The 15,793-nt window shown below is 40.5% G+C and overlaps 2 protein-coding genes across 2 annotated transcripts in view; both read right to left on the bottom strand.

The window, feature by feature from the left end:
- Positions 1–299: 299 nt before the first annotated feature.
- On the bottom strand, positions 300–11,863 carry klf5a (Kruppel-like factor 5a). Its single transcript, XM_047352320.1, has 4 exons — positions 10,811–11,863; positions 8,880–9,945; positions 7,772–7,831; positions 300–3,246 (listed from the first exon to the last, which is right to left on the bottom strand). The coding sequence occupies exons 1-4, from the start codon at positions 10,970–10,972 to the stop codon at positions 3,068–3,070; spliced, it is 1,467 nt and encodes a 488-aa protein (XP_047208276.1). The 5' UTR covers positions 10,973–11,863; the 3' UTR covers positions 300–3,067.
- Positions 11,864–13,656: 1,793 nt separating this feature from the next.
- pibf1 (progesterone immunomodulatory binding factor 1) overlaps positions 13,657–15,793 on the bottom strand; it is a 31,956-nt gene continuing 29,819 nt past the window's right edge. Inside the window, exon 18 of the mRNA XM_047351145.1 lies at positions 13,657–13,849. Within this exon, the coding sequence (XP_047207101.1) occupies positions 13,796–13,849 (54 nt within the window). The 3' untranslated portion in view covers positions 13,657–13,795. The remainder of the gene's footprint in view (positions 13,850–15,793) is intronic.

Below are 15,793 nucleotides of genomic sequence, written 5' to 3'. Positions count from 1 at the left end.
TTCATCTTTACTTGTTCTCTGTCACAAAAATCAGCCTGATCAGTGGTTCCACATGCAAATAAAAATTTGTTTGCATTTTAAGAGGCTATGTGTGTGGTTTGTTTTATTCAGGCCTCGACAAGCTTTGTTTTAATAGCCCTCAGGCACTTCAGCTTTCTAGCCGAACAGCATGCCCCAGCTTTAATCCAAACCTCATGGAGAAAGCACCCACTGTAGCTGGTGTTTGCATTGTTTCCACATGGTAGCAGGTTATGAGAACGAAACTTTTCATATCTGAATAATTTCAGCCTGACAACACATCTGTAAAAGTGTCATTTGACTTTATTAGCATCAGTTTCACTCAGTTGAAGAAAAACAACTTTTGTCTTTGGAACGTTTACCATGGAAGGAAAAAAAAGTTACAAAAAATAAGTTGTTAAACAAAGGCATCAAAATAATTTGGACAAAGAGAACAAAAGTGAAGAGAAAAGCTCAAATATTTTTGGACGCAGGGCATTTTATTCTTTCTCTGCCCTATTGTTTACAAACAATAAAAAAAATGGAACAAAATGTATTTACAGTGCATTTATTTACATTAAGGCATTTTTGCTGGGGTGAAAACAGTGGATCCCAGCTTCTACGCAATTAAATAAATAGAGAGATTTCCCTTGTTAGATTACAGTGCTATATTATCTTTACGCTACCTGCAGTGAATGAACAAGTACAGTTATAGATAAAGGCTGAATCACACAAACAAACGGACACTGTGTATGTTAGAGGACAGGTTCACTCTTTTTCCTGCTGAATCTCATTTTCAGTACAGAAATTAATCCATTAAGACATGTGATAAAGCATATTTCTACTGTGCCATCTACAAAACAAAAAATGATCAAAACTAATTTTATTAAAGGTTTCTGTTTTATTTTATAGATAAAAAGGTGCATTAGGTCTTAATGGATTCTGGCGTGATTGACAAGTTCAGCTCAAACTTGTTTAGATATTGTGAAAATAGAACAACAGCAGAGATGCACGGAGAAATCGGCTATTGTCTAATATAGGCCAGTTTTCAGCTTAATCGTCCCTGACTGATGACCGGCTGGTCAGAAACTCAAAAATCCCATATTTTTCAGATCAGCGATATAAGTAATACCAATCTGCGCTGACAAAAATACCTTTAGTAACTGCATGAAGGAGACTTAAAAGGTAGCCATTTTTAGCACGAGTGAGGCTATTAATAGTTAAGTAAGAAGAAAAAGATATGAGAAGCTATTGCAGGCTGCTAGAGATCGAGAGAGAGCAAGACTTTCAGAACATACCAGGGAGGCTGAATCATCAGGTTTCAACCTCCATCTGTTATGCTACATGTTGGATTTGGAAAGTTTAGCAGACTTTTTGAAATCTCTGAGTAAAGGTTAGGATCTATAGTCTCTAGGGAGGATGCGGTTTTGTGATGCTAGATATGCTAACTGTGCTATTTGCTCTGGAATAAATTGGTTTGGATTTTAAAACATTAGTAAAACCCTGTTTTACTATAACTGCACTCAATTACTGTATGTATGACAATGCATTATGAGATATTAATATCCAGTCATAGCAAGAAGACTAAAAGAGAAATTGGAATCAGGCAAATTGAGTATCTGCAGGTCAAAGCTTTACAGAAACAGCAGATTGAAAATTGCTGTTTTAGCAGTTATAGCGGAGAGATGCTGACATATTTATCTAAAGGGAACTGTGTGTCAGATATCCAAGATCTGTTATTAATTCTCATAATAAAAATAACAAGTCAAAAATGTCATAAACCTGTCCTCTAACCGAGCATGTGTCCAAGCTCGAAGGCCTGATAGAGCCTAGTTGCTAATTATCTGCTTACAGAGTAAAAAAAAAGGCTAAAATCTCCTTGGAGAAAGAGACAGACGGTCACTTTAGTACAAAAGCTCCACAAAATATCAGGATGTCTGTGAAGCGCTCAGAGCTGAGCTGTTATATTACAATGGAGATGGTCAGCTTTAGCATATTAAAGTTTTTTGTTTCCCTCTCCCCATTCTGAGTTCAGAGATTTTAATAGAACAGGAACTAAAAACAGCACCATGTGTGTTTAAAAGAACCGCCTACACTAATCACAGCTCTGGCAGAACAGGAACATATTAACCAGACCAGGAGGCACTTCATAAGGTGTTGATGATGAAGAATAAACTTTGGTTCAGATGTACAAACGTTAAATAATATAAAGTGGGATGGCACAATCTGCACAGAAATCTAATTCTGGAGATGCTTAATTCGAGCTTGTGCATAAATACAGCCGCTTCTGTTTTAACAGAGTCAGGTCTGCTTACATTTCTCCAGCTGGACGTCCATCGAAAACACATCCTAAATAATTGATCACGTAATGGCTGCTCTTTACAATCCATCCATGTCCCCATGTAACTCAGCCATCTGCAGATCTCCTCTATAAAATGAAAAACAATTCAGTCTTACCATCTCTTCCTTACTCCCATGTTTTTTCTCCGCTTTATCTTCTTTGTCTCGGGAGAATAAATGCTTTCAATTTTTAATATCCGGACAGCGATGACTGGCGGGGCATGTCCACTTGTGATAATGATCGTTTTGGTGGTGAATGTGATACATGACAAGTTCTAGTGCAAACCGAAGGATTTGGTAAAAAATTAAACCTGGATTTTCCAGCTATTTAAACAATTATACCAATGAGTAAACAAATGTGTTTTCCAGTCAAGAAGTTCTACATTACAACACAGACGATGTTTTAACGCTATTATTCCAGTCACACAAAGTCCAAATGGACTGGAAACACAAATTACTACTATTTTCTTTATGTATTACATTTTCTTGTTTGTTCTTTCATACCTTGTAATGGTGGGGAACCAAAGTTTTGGCCACCACCTTCTTCCTAAGCTATTGTACTATTGTATCAAGTGATGGCAGTACCAGGAGGAGCTGTGATGCCAGTAAAGCTGCTTGGCATCTCGCAGCCGGTTTAACACTGTTGCTGTTGGAGACAAGGTGAGGGCTTTTTGTGAGTTTCAAGATAAGAGCTTGCACAGTACGACTCTGGCATGTGTGCAAAACGTCACTAGTTCTGGTGTCTCTTCATGTGCAGCGCCAGGTGGTCAGATCGGGAGAAGGAGCGGGAGCAGACGGCGCACTGGAAAGGCTTGGCGCCCGTGTGTTTCCGGTAGTGGCGCGTGAGCTCATCGGAACGAGCGAAGCGCCAGTCGCAGCTGTCCCATGTGCACCTGTACGGCTTCTCACCTGCAAAGAAGGAGAAGGGAGTCTTAGTGGCTGCAGCTACAGTTCTGACAAGGCTGAGATAACAGCAGTGTCGAGATGCATGTATCAATTACAGTGTTTTTTTATGAAAACACAAGCTAAATCCCTTAAATGATTCATGGTTAGGTGGAGAAACTGGGAAAACAGGCTTCACTGAAAATCCCAGTTGTCTGACAGGATTTACAGTCATAACGCTGTCACTCACAGGCATTTATCAAGAACTCCAACACCAGTACTGTGCAAGTTTCCCACAGATACTCCTCTGTATTGTCTGCCGCTGCTTCTGGCATGTGTTTGATGGGTTTGTCACTTCTTCATTCCACGCCTCTGACTGCAGGCGGTTTGCAAATACCCGTGAGGCTTTTCCCCTCAACCTTTACACACCACACGTTTCAGGCTACTGTCCCAAACATCTTTAAGAGTTTGTTCACCCAACTGACAAGCCCTGTGGATGCCCTTTTTAAACATTTCAATTTTCATATACTGAGAAAAAGAAACATCTTGCAAACCAGCTGGAAATGTATTTTTAGAGATTTACCAATCTCTTTCCAAGCCAATACTGTTTTCTGATTTTATTTCTTTAGGTCTGCTGATTCTGTTTTTGAAAGATTCCAATTTTTTTCAGTTTTAGAAGTAAGACACATAAAACGAATGTGCTGCAGGTTCTTTGAAAGTACTTTTAAATCTTAGAGAAACTGAATGAATAAGAGAATTATCCCGGTTTATGCACCAAAGCTCCAGTCTCTGCCCTAAGATTTCAATGTAACTCAGATAACAAAGGACAACAAAGAAATCGCTGTTGGTTGATGTTTTTATGAAGCAAAAACGGTTGGAGTTCAGAGGTTTGATGCACCTAATAGCTAGGGGAAAAAAACAGCATTTGACCTGTCGATTACGGATCAGCCGATTCCGACCTTTGGGCAATCGATTGGTGCATTTCTAATTATTTTTGATGTACCGATGTTAAGTAACACAACAATGATATGTCTAACCGGAGGAAACCTAAACCACAAGGAGTCATTTAATCAAAACTATCTCAGCCAGCATGTCACCTCACATGATTTCAGTAGAGATATATCTCTTTATACATTTGCACAACACTGCAATCTTCCAGGCTAAAAGGCAGGGGTCGGGACTTAAAAAGGCTTGAATCTCAGTAATAAAAGCTGTCCTAACTCAACTACCTCATTAAGTTTGAAGTGTGAAGTCTTTATTTTGAAGAGTTGAATCTAAATTGATTTTACAGCTCAGCATAGCAGTTAAGCCAGTAGTGTAAAGCTTCTTCAGGTTGCATCAACCCTCTGATCAAGCACAACAAGCTGCAAAGTGTTGCTGAAACAACCGCAATTAAGCTACAACATGATGAATCATGTCGCCACACTAAAAGGAGCGCACACCTGAACATGGACGCAAATGCAAGAGAGACGCAGAATAGATGAAAGAACAAACTGGATACACGTTCAGACACATCCACCCACCCACACACAAATATAGACAGACACACTTACAATCATGGTAATGGATGTTGATGGAGATTAGAGTGGGAACTCCCACCGGGGGCCAAACGCATTAGGAATCATCTCATACAGATTACTGACAGGTGCATGAGGAAGTGTGTGTGTGTGTGTGTGTGTGTGTGTGTGTGTGCATTCAATGTGTGCCAGTGTGCATTCAAGCAGCTGAATAAGAGAAGCAGAATGAGTAACAGACAAGGATAGGAATAAATCAGAGGGGGAGGGGGATTTCGCAAAGGGTTGAAATGGGGAGAAAAAAAAGATAAAATGATTGGATAAATGAAAGGGACGGGGGGCCAGGGAGGATATATAGCTCCAGCTACCCAACCGTTTACGTGTTGTTCTCTCATCCTGCGGTCTATAATAACTGCAATAACCACAATCGGCTTGCAGCATGAATGACGCCAGATCTAATTGTCGTGTCATGTTCCTAATACCAAAATGCACTTCACACACACACACCGCTGTTTTGAACAAATCACCCAGATCTATGAGTGAAACTGCTTCTGGGTGCGCGTGAGCTTTTTTTGTGTGTACTTCCAGATGAGCGAGGAATGCGTAGATATCAACAGAAGCTTTGTTTTGTCAGCTGGGGAGAGGTGGGGCCCCAACACCTAAGCACTTGTTTGTTGACTTTGCTCGTCCAGGAAAACCAAATGGTTTGAATCTAAACGTGAAAGAAGGAAACAGATTCAGACGAAGACAGAGACATAAGGGTTTAGAGAAAAAGGGAAAGTGCCAGCGATGAGGATTATTTGGGGGAGAAGTTTTAAACAGGAAGTGCTCACACGTTTTGTATTTGCAGAGAAAAAAAAAAAGATCTTCTGTATATTAAAGCTACTATCCAGTGAATTTTCTTTTCTCACTAACAAATATACAAACATAGCTGGGTAATTTCCACAGCAGGGTTTCACTAAATACAAATCATTAAAAAAAGCACCAGGAAAAAGGTCCCCAATAATTGTGCTTTGTGTTTACTTGGGTCAGTGACATCACAAGAGGCAAAAGAATCAGCAGCTCCCTGTCATTTAATCCCTCAGTACCCCTATTTCACACCTATACATTGCCTTTTAGGTCCTTCCTACTTTATTTTATACCTGTGAACAAACCATTTCAGGCCACATTTCCATACAGTAAAACAAGATTAGAAAACAGCAAATTATTTTAAATTGTTGGTTGTAACAACAGGTGTCCAAAACGTCCACAGGACAGATTTGAAAATGTCCACAGTAGATGGCAGTTCTAGGTATCAAAAAAATGTTGTGAACCAAACGGCGAAATAACCTTGTTCAACCAAATTGAGCTGATCAGCTAGTATTAGTAAACTCTTTGGTGGATGAGTCATGTTATGAGAGGTTTTGACATAGATTTGAAAGTATTTGAGTTGCAAGAGGTTCAACATTGTGTGTTTAATCCAGAGTTTGACGTTAGCGATCCCCCTGAGCCATGATGAAACATTGACAGAACTGTAACTGGTATTAATCTGTTATACTCCAAACTGAAATATTCCACCTGATTGGTTTATGTGAAGAGGCCCCACCCATGAAATGAGAAAATAATGTATTCTGCTTGTAAACAGCAATGTAAATATAATTGCACTTTATGCAGTCCTGACTTCCAATGTTATAGCAAAGTACCACACATACTTAGAAACTTAGATTCACACAATTTCAAAATACATACTCTGAAAAATCCAGTATATACAGATTTTTTAAAGCAGACTCTGTCATGCAACTATATCAAGCAATAATTATTAAAATGGCTCTTTGCAAAAAAGAATGGGTTTGGCAGTGGGTTTCTCCCAGTAACTCAGAACCCCAAACCATCCATGATTTGAGCAAAAACAAGTTTCAATGAGACAAATCAAAGAAAAAAAAATGCCATCTAAAGATAAATCAGCATAAAACCTATTTATTTGCATCAAATTCAGATTTTAATCTTTTAAACAATAAGAGAGGAAATTCAAAAATTTTTTACTACATTTTCTTATTTCCAGACTCATCCAAAATAATCAAATTAATTCCCATTTTTTTGTCTCCAGACTTTAAAGACTACGTAGGAACCCTGTACCTCTGACTAAGTGTTGGCATTTTTTTCCTCACCTCTTGTGTCGACAGGAATGATGGGGTTGGTATATGCTGTACTGAAGGTGCACGAATGATAGGTTTAACTGATTGTGTTTAGATATCTGTCTGCCTGGGGAATGATACAGTAGTTCTGATCATCCCACATCAACCAGACCACCTTTTCCTTTGTTTTTAAAACAACGTGGTTCTAAATGATCACCGAAGATTCTTTAAAAATTAAATCTGTCCATTCCAGTCTGCAGAGACCTCTTACAAATCACTGTCAGATTTCCTGAAATGTTTTCATATGTGGCTTAAATGGTTTTCTACAGCCGTACAAAGGGCAATAAACAGGAATTTGATTAAACACACTGGCATAAAACAAACAGACATCCTCATAGCAAATCTGTTCAGTTGCTTTATGCCTTATGTGATGTCATCAGAGGCAGGTACATTTGGAAGCATGTCTTTGGGAGGGCTGATAACGATTTACAACAAACTACCAAAAAGTAAAGAAAAACTGACCATGACATGTTCTAAAGGTGACACACTATCTAAATGGAGTTTTATTGATTCTACAGAAAAGTTTGATAAGTGGCTATAAAAGTAGTCAAAAAAACAGCAATACTACCCTCAGGAAAGTGTACTTGAACGATATTATCTGATCCGGTAACATGATTCTGAGAAAGATGGCACCACAAGTCTCGCCCTGATCACATACTTGGAGAGTCATCCCCCTGGCAGAAGTGTGGCACTTCCACCTGTTTTGATGGAATAGTATATTGGGGCTGAGGATGTGGAATGTGGATACATTTACAAACACATGACAAGAAAACAGAGGTCTGCCTAGCAACACGGTGCCAGCACAGATACTGAAACCCGAGCGCAGCCAGCAAAAAAAGTGCATTGATTAGAGGAACGTCTTACCCGTGTGAGTCCTGAGGTGGGCTTTCAGATGGGATGACTTGGTGTAGACCTTCTTGCAGCCTGAGGCAAAGACATGGAGATAAACAAAAGCAAACCGCTTAGACCAAATAATCTGCTTGTGTCAGATATGCATTTAACCAATAAACCAAGCTGCGGTATGTAAGAAATTTGAACTAATGAAGAGCAGAAGCTGTGTGGAATGAAGCACAGTAAAAGTTTTGGGAGATCCTCAAAAACAGAGTATGAGAGCTCTTTTTCAAAACGTTCATAGCCGTCAATGTGGGATTTTTGCATTAAAGCGCATCTTAATAGGCAAACAATCAGTGAAAACTGATAACTAAAATTTTCAAAAATGTCCCGTCCTGCTGTGATTAAACTGTGCAGTCCCAGGAGTACAAGTAACAGATACTTTTGTGAAAGATGGATTCGTGGAAATGATGGATGTGTCATCTTACTTTTAAAGAAGTTAAACATGTACAAAAAAACTACAGGGAGCTCCTTTTTTTTTTTTTACCTGCTGCCACAGGCTAGTTAACATTTCATGTTCTGCAAGTTGCTGCACATCGCACAGCCTGAATGTGTGTGGCTGTTCGTCGGGCAGTTTAAGAAAATACTTTAACCTGAGCAATGTCAAACATGCATGCAAACGTGTGTGTGTGTGTGTGCGTGTGTGCGTGTGTGTGTGTGTGGGCGGGGGGGGGGTTGGGTGATCAAATGACTTTAGGAGAACGTCTGTGTACTTAAAGCAGCCACAGACACACAGCTTCATGCCACATTCATTCCAGCGTTTAGGCACAACAGTCTGTGGGATCCCCTGACTAGAAGTGACACAATCGTTTAACGTGGGATAATAAATGCAAAGTGCTTTCCATGCCTTACAGAAAAAGGATGGACATGACCCAGAGGTCGGAGAGAGCACTTGAAAAAGCAACCTGTAATTTTCAAAAAATGCAGGGGAGTCTTAAAATGAATCTGTTTGTCATAATGCTGACCTTTCTGAGTGACCAGACGTCAGCCTGACCACAGCAGCAGGAGAGAAACAAACACACAATACAGCAGGAACAATCAACCCGCGCACACAGTGGTGAGGGCGTGTTGCTCTCCTAACCTGGGTAATCACAGTGGTGGATCCGGCGTTTCTCCAAGTCCGGGTTGTTCCTTCGGTTGTAGCGGACAGGGGCTGAGTTCTGTGTCATGGTCTGGGCAGTGGGGACTTGAGGGAGGACCGGAGATGGGCCTTGGACTGGCGTAAGGGTTCCGCTGATGGCCAGGGTGAAACTGGCAGGTCCCGGGCCGGGTTCGAGCCTGGGCGTGGTCCCTGCCAGCTTGGAGGCGATGGTGGCTGCGTACGAAGGAGGAGGGGACAGGGTGTGGAGAAGCTCCTTCTGCCTGTCAGGGCTGCCCGGCTCAGAGCTGGGTGGGGAGGGGGGCAGGTAGGGCAACTGCTGCTGCAAAAAATGGGAGTGCACCTGAGCATGAGGATGCCCATACACCCCACCGGCCAGGCCGCGGTAACCCGCCTTGGAACTCTGCTCTTGCTGGGAAGAAGCTGCAGCTACTGGCAAATCATGGAAAGGTGCATGAATAGTGGAATTGTGCTGCATCTGCTGCTGCTGAGCCTCCATGCCATCAGTATGGTGATGATCCAAAGCAGTGTTCAGGAGCTGAAAGAGTGAGCCGCTGTTGTCGTGGTGGATGCCGCTCTGCTCGAATTGCGTCGGCATTTCCTGTTTGATGAACACCTCTCCTCCTGACTGGGTAAAAACACTAGTGAAGTCTGGTAACCCTGTTAGAGTCATGTTTATGGCTGAGGCTTCCAAGGCAACATTGCCAGGGTTGTGCCCGGATGTGCTGCAGCTGCTAGTGGGGGTACTGCCTGAGCAGTGAGACTGTAGGTTCGGGGCGAAACAGGAGGAGGCAGTTTCAGTTTTAATTTGGGCAAGACCTGTGTGGTTCTGTGGCTGAGGGGGCCGCACCTGCTCGCATGAGCCCATCCTCAGGTAGGCCACGTCGGGGAGGTAAAGGTTCATGTTGAGGGTGTAGGGAGCCCCAGAGTGATCTGCACTAAAGAACTGGTCCACCACAGACATGGTGTCTCTGTGTGACTTCTGCTGGCTGTCTGCATGAGGTGAAAAGGCAGGAGGTGAGAGATACCTATCCATCTCACACTTTACCTGTGGAGAAAATAAATAAATACTTATAAACAAGCATAAGCACAACCTTTGAACAAGCCTACATTAATCTATTCTGAGACAAAAGTTTGCTAGAACAGTCACTGCTGAAGCATTTATCAAGTAGTCATCAATAGGCAGCTGCAACATTCCCTCACTGGCTGTAAGGCTGAACTCAAACACCTACCCTCAGTGAGGAAGCCATGGAGCAAAGGATACAACCATGTTTAGGCGTAAATAAAGAATTCAGTTTGCGCTGGTGCTGTTATAAAGGCTGCTTTTCACTGATTAGTCGAGGTGAAAATCGGGTAAAAGCTTCTCTTTGATACAGTGCCATGAAAGTTAGATAAACCTGGTAGCAGAGGATGAAACCGCACCATCAGAGGGAAAGGGGGAAACACCCATGTCTCCCTGTCCGCTGCAGCAGCAGCAGACTGGGGATGGGCTGTTATTTGAGGCTCCAGAACCCTACCAGCTGTTACACACACTTCTATCCTCTGCTGCACAAGTTTCCGTCTAACTGGGGACAGAGCCGGCCGGGACATTTCTGTCCGAGGCTGGAGTCAGTTGTCGTCACTGTGGTATGATGGTGTGAGTGGACACCAAAGGAAGACAAACAGCTGGTGACCAACTGGCTGGCTGGCGTAGACAAACATGCCCTGAATGCGTTTGCAGGCGGGGCTGCTGGTGGTAGCATGCTCGCTTAGGGCCCAAATAGGACAAAAAAATAAATAAAGTGATAATCACAATCAGATAGTGGAGCCCGGTTACATTTACAGGCCAGGAGGGGAGACAAGCCTGGCATCGCTCCCTATCAACCACGCCCATTCAAAGACACACATAACGTAAAGTTGCTTTTATTCCGTACCTGTGTGTAGTCATTCTGTCCTGCCTTGTCCGTTTCTGAGGTCTTGCAGTCCAAGCCGAACAGCGCCGAGTCCTCCAGAGAGAAGGCGGCGGGCAGAACCGCTTTCTGCAGCGGGTAGAACGGGTCCTCCTGCGCGCCGCTCATCGTCAGTGCTGCGGCCATGAAGCTCCGATGCAGCCGCCCGGATGATCGCTCGTCCTGTTCTGCAGAGGATGCTGCTACAGCGCAATGGGAAAAGACCGCAGCCGGACGAGGTGCAGAGCCTGTTGAGGAGTAATTAATGTGTGCCTGTCGGCAACATCTCCTTCCACTTGTACCATCCCTTCGTCCCGCAGACAGTTTTCTATCTCTCTGTGTAGGGCGGAGCGGCCCAGTGTAAATACGGAGGCTGCACCGCCCACTGAAGCCTTCTAAAACCTTTGATTATTCATTCACCGGCCACCGCCCTTCGCTCCATCTCAGTGCAATCACGCGCAGGACCGGCCGGACAGCGTGAAGGTGGAGAACATCCAATTCTTTTTACAACAGACAGACAGTATTTTCCTATCTCATTTCATGTTTACAGCTTCGAAATCAACTGATTAACATGTTTAATTCTGAACTGGTTGAATTAAAGAAGTACAATTCATACTTCTTACAAATATATTGAATCCATGCATTACATTTTTTAAGTTAATTGGGATGATTAGACCAAATAGAACATGTATTTTTATTTTATTTAGAAACGTTACACAATCATTGCGAAGACTAGGCACCAGGCAGTCAACTGAAACTCTTCACAAGGAGGGTCGGCCACAAAAGATCTTTGCTGAAGATGCTGTTTGTTTATAGAGTGATGTATCTTAGCATATTAATGGATAGTTGAGTGGAAGGAAAAAGTGTAGCAAAAAAGCGCACAAACAGGTGTACCTAGGACATGAACTGCAACTACTGCATTCCACGTGTTAAAAGAAATGTTGTTTATTCACTCTATATGTATTTACCTATTTAATATTTCAATATATAGTAATAGTTCTAATAATCCAACGAACCAAAATAAATGCTGAAATAAACCCTTGTGTGTCATTATTCTGAGTTTCCATTTGTTTAATTACAGAAAACAAATCAACTATGATATGTATATAAGGTTTTATATACAGCTATATTCAAACATTTAGAATATCACTGAAAAGTTCATGTATTTTACTAACTCAGTTCACTAAGTAAAACACTTTATATGGACTATTTACACAGACTGATGTTTTAAAGCTTGTATTTCTGTTCATTATGATTTCTCGCTTAAAGCTAATGAAATCAACACGTTTAAAATTAGAATATTGCATCAGACCAATAGAAAAAGCATTTTAAATGCAGAAATGTGAAGTTAATGAAAAGTATGTTTAATACCTGCTTAAAGGTTGTTATTTTAGAAAGGTACTTTTAATGACATCGGAAACACTGGAACGCATATTCTAAGTTTTTTTAATATGACTTAATATATACACTAACAACGCTAAGAAGTTTTAGACTTTCTCATTTAATGGTTTTCTTTATGTTCATGACTATTTACATTGAGAGCAAAGCAGTAATCAAAGCAAAGGGTGGCTATTATGAAAAATCTAGAATATAAAAATGTTTACAGTAATTTCACACTTTAAAAAGCTTTAGGAAAGTGTATCTAAAACGTTTGACTGGTATTAAAAAAAATTAGAATGTGTTCCACTGAGCATTGTTTGTCAGATTAAGAGTATTTTTTGAAAATGACAACCTTTAACGACTTATAAAACATACCTTTAAGTTAAGGTGCAGTTAATGAATATGTTTCACTCAAACTAAGTTACTGAAATAAATGAGCTTTTCAACAATTTTCTATTTTTGAGTCCATAGAGCAGAGTCTATCTATCTATCTATCTATCTATCTATCTATCTATCTATCTATCTATCTATCTATCTATCTATCTATCTATCTATCTATCTATCTATCTATCTATCTATCTATCTATCTATCTATCTATCTATACATCATTGCCAATTCCAGATAAATATTACAATTGCTACCCATTACTCCTGTAAAGTTGGGCATTTGAGATATTCAATTTTTTATAAAAAAACAGTCAGAAATCTACAATAGCCACTTTTTACTATAGTGCCTTGCAAACGTAACCATTCCTCTTGTCAGATTAGTTGCACTGGACTTTAGCTGAGCTTAACATAGTGAAGGTAGCTAGATACAAATTAATTGCCATCTAGATTTCTCTTCTTAAAAACTCTTTTGACAACTACATATTCTTTTTTGTCTATTTCATATTTAAGCACTCTGTGTTATTGAAGTTCTTGCAGGGCTTCTAATGACAAAAATCAAACAGCTTTATGTGGAATTCGCTCCACATGACATCTCTATTAAACCACAGGGGTTTCTGCATATTATGAAGTCATCAAAAATCTGATCAATGTGTAGAATCAAAAGAAAAACACTAGAAGTCAATTAGGAAAATACAATGAGTCATGCCAACTAAGAAATATAAGCTATATCTGCACATGAAAATGTTTTTAAACTATTAAAAGAAAACTGAAAACAGTTGAAAAAGTCAGAGCCCAGCTTCACATCAGCCATGGGACCGAGTTTAATATGACACCAATAAGAACATGGTCTGAAATGATAAAGGCACGCCTAGTATGTCTATATTTAAAGCCAAAGGAGTTTCAGCTCGAGCAAATCAAAGGCTAAGGTTTCTGCAGTGTTGTTTGTCTGTAGCAACTAGCATGTGTAGCCAGAAAAAGAAAGAAATGGTATCAAACCAAACGCTGGCAAGGAAAAGGAATTTAGGTGACGAGTGATATTTGGACAAAAACTCAACAGACTCAGATAATAGCAACAGGTTGTATTTTTGTATTTGAAAACTTGTTTATAAAAGTAAAACTATTTACAAGGAAAAATAGAAATCTACTGTATTAAAATGTACAGCAGTCTACGTCCTGAGTGAGCACCGTTACTCAGGCCATCTCTCATTTGAGTTTCTGCTTTGGCCTCTGGTACCAATCAGGAACTTCTCTTTTGGTCTGCAAACAAAACATAGAGAATGTTAGAAGAGCTGGACAGAAGTAGTTAAACCTTATTGATTTTCTTCTAATTCAACTACAGATGCACCGATCAGGCTCTTTGTGGCCACCTACAACTTTTGGTTTTCATTGAGCTCGGACCTGACGAAACACAAACAAAGGCTTCAGGTTCTCTGAAAGCAGAAGTGGCTTTGAATCCAACACAAAATGAAGGAATTACAAGAATATTCCTATTTACCCCTTAAAGGATAGAGTGGTTGTAAAAAGTGTACACACCTCTGTTAAAATGCCAGTTTTCTTTCATGTAAAAAACATTATATTTTGATCATTCATTTTACAACCTTTTTCCCCACATATAATGCAGGCATCCAACCTGTACATCTGAAAGGTAAAACCCCTTTGCAGGATAAAACAAACAAAATAGAAAGCAGGAATAACTGTTGCAATAATATGCACACTCTTAAACGAACACTTTATTAAAGAAACTTTTGAATGAGTTTCAACATTCAGTCTTCGTGTGTTTACACCTGCCATTAATAATAGACGTTGATTGACTTGAAATCAAGTTCAGAAGGATTTTTTTCACGTTTGCTCAGTTTTATCCTTTAACTATAGCTCTGCTTTGCAGACAGGTAACAAAGGGTCGAAAGTTCAAAGGTACCAGTCAGTGTTCTCTAAATGCCTTTAATAGAGAGGTTTGCATAAATGCATTATTTTCGTCCAACATAAGAGGTTTTTTCCTCCGTCAAGGTGGGTGAAGCTGTGAATAGCTGCAAATAGCAGTAAGTTCTCACCTCAAACCTTCAGGTGTCGGCTGGAAAGCTGGAGATATGTGATTTTTTCGCACTGTAGTAGTACAAGCATACATCCAAAAGTACAAGCATACATCCAAATAAAAAAATAAAAAAAACAACTTTATGGGAAGAAAATTGAAATTTTAGAATGGCTGAGCCAGAATCCATAACTACATTTAACAAAATACAACTACCACTACTTTTTACCCCAAAACTATCTGATTTTTATTAAAATCCCAAAATGCACCAAAAGTGGTAAAAAATACCTATAATAATTTAGATGTATTTATTGAATAAGAAAAAAACGTAATTAACCTTTACTGTTTGACCCACCAATCACAGATCAGAGCCTATACAGGTCCTTCTCAAAATATTAGCATATTGTGATAAAGTTCATTATTTTCCATAATGTCATGATGAAAATTTAACATTCATATATTTTCGATTCATTGCACACTAACTGAAATATTTCAGGTCTTTTATTGTCTTAATACGGATGATTTTGGCATACAGCTCATGAAAACCCAAAATTCCTATCTCACAAAATTAGCATATCATTAAAAGGGTCTCTAAACGAGCTATGAACCTAATCATCTGAATCAACGAGTTAACTCTAAACACCTGTAAAAGATTCCTGAGGCCTTTAAAACTCCCAGCCTGGTTCATCACTCAAAACCCCAATCATGGGTAAGACTGCCGACCTGACTGCTGTCCAGAAGGCCACTATTGACACCCTCAAGCAAGAGGGTAAGACACAGAAAGACATTTCTGAACGAATAGGCTGTTCCCAGAGTGCTGTATCAAGGCACCTCAGTGGGAAGTCTGTGGGAAGGAAAAAGTGTGGCAGAAAACGCTGCACAACGAGAAGAGGTGACCGGACCCTGAGGAAGATTGTGGAGAAGGGCCGATTCCAGACCTTGGGGGACCTGCGGAAGCAGTGGACTGAGTCTGGAGTAGAAACATCCAGAGCCACCGTGCACAGGCGTGTGCAGGAAATGGGCTACAGGTGCCGCATTCCCCAGGTCAAGCCACTTTTGAACCAGAAACAGCGGCAGAAGCGCCTGACCTGGGCTACAGAGAAGCAGCACTGGACTGTTTCTCAGAGGTCCAAAGTACTTTTTTCAGATGAAAGCAAATTCTGCATGTCATT

This window comes from Girardinichthys multiradiatus, chromosome 22 (assembly GCF_021462225.1).
Source record: "Girardinichthys multiradiatus isolate DD_20200921_A chromosome 22, DD_fGirMul_XY1, whole genome shotgun sequence".
NCBI classification, from domain to species: domain Eukaryota; kingdom Metazoa; phylum Chordata; class Actinopteri; order Cyprinodontiformes; family Goodeidae; genus Girardinichthys; species Girardinichthys multiradiatus.
The sequence above is the reverse complement of the archived record's forward strand: the minus strand, read 5'-3'. Positions and strand labels throughout refer to the sequence as shown.

Bases quoted from the DNA above. Each gene is read 5' to 3' on its own strand.
- klf5a (XM_047352320.1), bottom strand. From the start codon at position 10,972: ATGGCCGCAGCACTGACGATGAGCGGCGCGCAGGAGGACCCGTTCTAC. The intron at 9,946-10,810 runs GTACGGAATAAA...TTTTCTCCACAG, and splicing joins GACAGAATGACTACACACAG to GTAAAGTGTGAGATGGATAG. The intron at 7,832-8,879 runs GTTAGGAGAGCA...TCTTTGCCTCAG, and splicing joins CCACCACTGTGATTACCCAG to GCTGCAAGAAGGTCTACACC.